General features: G+C 37.2%; 1 protein-coding gene across 1 annotated transcript in view; it reads left to right on the top strand.

The window, feature by feature from the left end:
- The window catches only part of rasgrf1 (Ras protein specific guanine nucleotide releasing factor 1), a 35,610-nt gene that overhangs the window by 2,831 nt on the left and 26,284 nt on the right, over positions 1 to 6,495 (top strand). The window contains exons 2-3 of the mRNA XM_028450246.1: positions 4,258 to 4,364; positions 4,485 to 4,632. Coding sequence (XP_028306047.1) covers positions 4,258 to 4,364; positions 4,485 to 4,632 — 255 coding nt within the window. The remainder of the gene's footprint in view (positions 1 to 4,257; positions 4,365 to 4,484; positions 4,633 to 6,495) is intronic.

Below are 6,495 nucleotides of genomic sequence, written 5' to 3'. Positions count from 1 at the left end.
TTTCTGTACATGTTTCCCCTTTGAAGATATTTTCAACACGGTTTGTCATACCCTATATTTGCCAGTTTAAACTAATTGTTCCTGCTTTTAAGCCAATATTGACACGTTGAACTGTTTTTACCACTTTTTATGTCTGTTTTTGTGCACTCTAATTTGCAACTTTTAACCACTTCACCAGCTTTTCCACCATTTTTTGGATTTCTGAATAAAACGAGGATTTACATATTTAAGATGACTATACACTATGGCACAAATAATACTAAATTCCCTGGTTAACAGTGGATATTATTCAGATCAATAAATAGATGTGGTTATCACAGATTCATAGAACAATGGACCATCATTTTTCTGACTTTATGGATGGGCCCCAATAAGCTCTCCCCTTTATTCCTCCCTAAATATGGCCCTGTCTCTACATGACACCACCTTCAGGTACAGTGGGGGTTCCCAGTCTTTGGAACCCTTATTTAGGGGGTCACAGGCTGAAAAGGTTGAGAACCACTACTATAAACTATAGATCAGAATTTGGCCTAAAATTACAAAATAACTCACTTGTACAACTGGCAACTTAACCCATTGGTTAATAATAAATGGGTCTTGTACCTATTGTTGCTGATTATTGTTCTCTGTTTGAGTGACATCACTTGATCAAGCCTTTTCCAACATTCCACACTACAAAATAAGTCATTCATAATCTGATATTGCATCGTATTGACATTGGTATTGATCACTACTCACACCTGCAATATTGGTGTTGTATCGAAACTGAACAAGTAGTATTAGGACACCCCGAGTTTTTGGATTCATGGTCTTTGTTTAATTTCAAGTTTGTTTATTTTTGTTATTGTTTTGTGTATGTGTGTTTTTGTTATTTTGTGTATTTTGATGTTGTTTTGTTTGATTTTAGAGTCATTTCGTGTTTTCCTATTAGTTTGTCGTTTTTCTGTTATTTTGCGTGTTTTGCTGTCATTTTGTGTGGTTTTATTGTCACCTAATTTGTTTGTTTTTTTAAATCATTTGTGTATTTATGTGGTCCTTATGTATAGTCTTTTGGTCTTTTTATATATTTGTTTTGTACTGATGTCTGGCTTCTTTCAGCACAGTTTTACAGCAAGCTTTGTCTCTTTATTGATCTATAAGTGCCTTTAAGGCCCAATGTCCACCTTCCAGGACCTTTCATTGCTATTTCTGTCTCCTATATCTTTTCAGATCAGTGATGATTTCTTTAAGGTACATGACTCAGCCCCAAACATGGCAGAGAAAGCAGACAGCGTACAGACATGCTCTCCACTCCTGGAGCAATCTGAAGAGAAAATAAACTACCACAACATGCTCACCACTGTGCCAGAAATAGATTCTCTTTGACGCTACAAAGCATACCTAATGAATGTGAAGATGGAGGAGCAGTCAGCCACAAGTAATGATTAGTTGCCAGTTGATAGGTGCCTGTTGAACAGGGGTGGGAACCTCTGGGTACCTCATGATACGATACGCGATACACCGTTCACGATAACGATTATCTCACGATATGACGATACTGCGATTATCTATATATTGGTCAGAAATCAATCTACAATAATCTATGACATAACAAAAGAAAAAAAAAGTGAAAAAAATACAATTTTTTTTTTATATCTGAAAGACAAATTGGAAAAGTGTCTATGAACAGTGACACTATTTTAGTGCAACATTTTTGTAAATAAGTGTCAACATACCAATGTAAATGAATAAGTATCTCCAATAGTGCTTTCTGTAAACAAAAAAATAGGGTCTTTCTTTACCAGTGACGCCATTATAGTGCAATATTCCAGTAAACAATATATTGGTTCCTTCAACAAACAGTGACAACATTTCTCTAAAGACCTACCTGCACATTTTAGTGAAAAAAAAAAAAAAAACGATAGTGTGAGCATATTGATAATCGATCGCGCAAAAAATATCGCGATATATCGTCGTATCGAGATATCACGATATCGTCACACTCCTACTGTTGAACATCTGCAGACCAGAGATCTGATCATATGTTGTCTCCTTCAACCTGGCTCCGACGTGTGACATTTCTTTATCAAGTATTTGCTCTTTTAATGTTTGATGTCAAATGTATGTCGATCTCTATTGAAATGGAATAGCAACAATCACACATATAGGATCATGAAAAGCATATTATTCTTTAATGTTGAAATCAAGGTCTACAAATGACTTAATTTCTCAGTTCTGTACAAACCAAGAGAAAAATAAACCATTGTATACACATATACAGTATGTACGATGTACATATATTTACACAAGCACATACAGAAGATAAGATGCAGAGCAAAAAGTGTGAGATTAATTTTTAAATGTAGTTTTGTCACAACTGATGTAAAGCAAAGAGCAGCTCTGAGGGTTTTAACTGATAATTTTAATGTTTTATAATTATTATTTATTTATTATCATCCGTTATTATCTATCCATCCATTTTCAGACCCGCTCATTCCTTTTTTCAGGGTCATGAGGGTCTGCTGGTGCCAATCTCTAGCTCTCAACGAGCGTTAGACAGGGGTACACCACGGACAGGGTGCCAGTCCATCACGGGGCAACACACAGACAGACAAATACCCACTCACACTCACTTTCACTCTTACGGGAAATTTTAGGGACTCCAATCAACCTAACAGTCATGTTTTTGGATTGTGAGAGGAAGCCGGAGTACCCGGAGGAAATCCACGCAGCACGGGGAGAACATGCAAACTCCACTGTGTGCCCTTTCATTATTATTATTATTATTATTATTATTATTTTTATTTTTTTATTATTATTATTATTTAGAAGAAAAAAAACAACCAGAAGTCAAAGCTTAAATATCATGTATGAGCATTTTCATAGCAATAAGTAAAGGAAAACTTTATCTGATGAAGCTTTTCAGCTACCTGTAGGATAACACATACAGTATCTCTTATGTAAATAGCTTAATCACTATTTGCAATATCTGTTAATATTATTTTATCATGGCTGACATGCTATTAAAAAAAATTAAATACGGAAAAAATCAAACAAATAAATAGGTTTGCAGGATAGTAACTTTATTCATAGACAAATCAAAATGAAAGGTTTTATTTTAGAAACATTTTTATTGATTCACAATAAACTGTTTCTTCTAAACCCTTTCATAATAATTTAACAATGCTTTTTGTTAGTTCATCTTTCTGTGTGGCGTTTACAGGCTCTCTGCTTGCTTGGATTTTGCCTGCGGGTACTCCAGAAACAGAACCATAACATGTATGTTAGCTTGACTGAAGTCTGCAAATGAGCATTTAAATGATTGTCTATCTCTGTAATAAACACAAGCAGACCCCATCAATCCTGAACAGCAGAGGTGGGCATCTGGCAGCCCAGGTGCCACATGTAACTCCCAAAGAAAATGCACAAAATGAATCCTAAAATACTCAAAAAGACAACAAAAATACACAAATTACAGCAAAAAAACAGAAATTTTCCATTACAAATTTTCCCCAATTCTGTTTCAGAGTTTATGTGCATGTTTGTGTTGTCTATCTCTGCTGCAGAGGAATAAGCAGCTACATAACGTGACGTATGAGTATTCTATATTGAATGTTAGGATCATGTAAAATTGTCAGTAGGATGAAACCAGTCTAATACAGTGCTAATGAAAGTATTATTCTTGGATTTGTTGTGGCTTCAGGTTAAAATCTAATGATTGCATCAAATGAAACATCTTTCTCTGCCGTCATCAATCTGGTGTGTAATTAGGAAGGCCAGTCTAAAATTGGACGACTTAAGAGGCACTAAAACATCCACGAACAAGTGTTGACGTTAACGGGAGTTGCTAGGAAACAGGTATCACTCACACACACACACACACACACACACACACACACACAGTTATGTAATTGCCACAGCTCCAGCTTCCTATTCTTGGGGCATTTTCTCTTGGGAATCTGTGACTTCCCAGGAAGTGAGCGGGGGGAGGCCTCCCTCTCTGCTACATCAGCCGCACTGGTGGGCGAGGAAGATGCGGCTTCCCCAGGCTCTGCCTGGCTTTAAATCACCTGCTTGATGTGTGCAGTAGCTCGACTGTGGAACAAACACAAAGAAGGAAGGACAGGAGAAGCCTCAGTCAAGCACTGCACAGCAGATATATGGTGGTGGTGGGGGGAGGGGGGGGTGTCTGCTAATGAATAGCCTTGTGATGTATAACATGTCAGGTTAATGATGGTCCTGTTGTTTCTAACTGAACCTCTCCTTTGTTTATTTCAGTACTATTTCACAGTCAGCTTCACCCATGAAAACCAAAAGGCACTTGAGTTACGCACAGAAGATGTAAAAGACTGCGATGAGTGGGTGGCTGCCATATCCCATGCCAGGTGAAGACCCACACCAGTATATGTGCAGACGCACAAAATATGAGGATAATTCAAGTGCTTCAATATGAGAGGAAATGACATGTGATGTGCTGCTAATGTGTGTGTTTGCACGTGTTCCAGCTACAGAAACTTGGCTACCGAGCATGAGACTCTCATGCAGAAGTATCTTCATTTGCTTCAGATTGTGGAGACGGAGAAAACAGTTGCTAAGCAACTTCGACAACAGATTGAGGATGGGGAGATAGAGATTGAAAGGCTTAAGTCGGAGGTAACGTTCACTGTGATTTCTCAACACCAGTGATGTAAACAAATGCTAATTCATCATAATATTTGGAAAACCATTTTCATCACATTAGCACAGTGCATTAGAAATGTCACACGTACACAAACAAAACTGAAGAGCTGAAATCACCATCCACCATTATTAATGCAAGGAAATTGTGCAGTCGCTACTTTCAGACACGCATTATTCATGCTAGGCACTGTAGGTGTAATGTGCAGTCAGACTGTCCCACACTCATCAATGCACACTTATAAACAATATACACATTTAAGATGTTTTATCAAATGAAACACTAAATTGTGTAATTCTGTACAGCCGCAAAATACACATTACTCCAGATATATACACGAGGACCACAACAATGCACAAATTGACTCCAAAAACATATAAAACTCCAACAAAGTATGCAAAATGACAACAAAATATGCAAAGTAACTCCATAAACACACAAAACGACAAGAGAAATACACAAAACAACAACCAAAACACACAAAATGACTCCCAAAGCACACAAACCTACAACAAATTACACAAATAAATCTCAAAACACACAAAATGATTCCAAAAACTCACAATTGAAGTACTCCTTTGTCCGATTTAATCTTATCTTTATTTCTGAACTGGCAGTTACAAAGTTTCCATAACACAGGTGCTTTAGCACTAGTAGTGATGTGTATTTAATGCTGTGCTCTAACAGCTGAACCCACAGGGAAAACTTCTTTGTTTCTAATGTGGAAACTTAGCAAGTCCACACTATTGGAGATACATATTGACTCTCCTCCCTGCATGTGCAGCTCAGACACAATGCTTTTAGTGAGCCCCGAGATTTTAGCTCTGCTTTTTTACTCACATATGCTTCAAAATAAAACAGACTCTAAACCACAGATGGGTAATTTCTTTCACAGCAGGACCACAAAAATGTGATTGTATCTGATCTGAGGGTCACATTATCAACATTCATGTCAGCATTTAGAATAATGACCAATTTCTCCACACTTGTCACCAGTCTGGCTTAACTGATTACACAACACAATATGCACAACTATAGCACCCACATTGCACTCCTTAAAACAGTTGACTCTTTCCCACCCCTTCCATTGTCCTACCCTGACTCCATCTTCCATGTTCCCTGTTCCCCCTCACCTAGGTGTAACACTGCCTTCTCTTTTTATATTCTCCCTTTATTAAAGTGTTTCTTACCCTTCCTTATGGAGGGCTGGTGATGGTCACAGTTATGCAATAAGATAATTTCATTTATTTATAAATTGCAATGATAAAACATGCATTGCTGCCCTAAAAAGATTACACTTCATGTAGAATAATGACCAATGTAAGTATTTTGGAATAATTTTGTGCATTCTATATATATTTTTTCTCATTTTGTGTGTTTTTGTTGTTTTGTGTATTTCTGTAGTTGTTAGTGGTTTTTAGTTGTCATTTTGTGTGTGTTTGTTGTCATTTTGTATATTTGTCTCTCATTTTGTGTGTTTTTGTTGTCGTTCTGTGTGTTTTTTGGTTATTTTTCTATAATGTAGTGTATTTTTGGTCATTTTGCGTATTTTTGTTTCATTCATTGTTGTTGTCGTTTTGTATATTTTCTTATTTTGTTTGTTTCTGTTGTCATTTTGTGTATTTTTCATCCACAACCTTTCCCTGCCATATCTCTCTGACCTTCTTCACATCGCCACACCTCTCGCACATTTAGATCCTCCCCCTCCTCCATGCACCTCCTCTGCACACCTCAGCAGTGGCGCTCTGCTCCCCAGCTCTGCAATTCACTGCCTCCTGACCTCCACGATGCTGACTCCCTTTCACTTTTTATATCTAAACTTAAAGCCCATCTGTTTC

Source organism: Gouania willdenowi, chromosome 6 (genome assembly GCF_900634775.1).
Source record: "Gouania willdenowi chromosome 6, fGouWil2.1, whole genome shotgun sequence".
In the NCBI taxonomy this organism is placed as follows: Eukaryota; Metazoa; Chordata; class Actinopteri; order Blenniiformes; family Gobiesocidae; genus Gouania; species Gouania willdenowi.
Note: the sequence above shows the minus strand (reverse complement) of the source record. Positions and strands in the feature narration are given on the sequence as shown.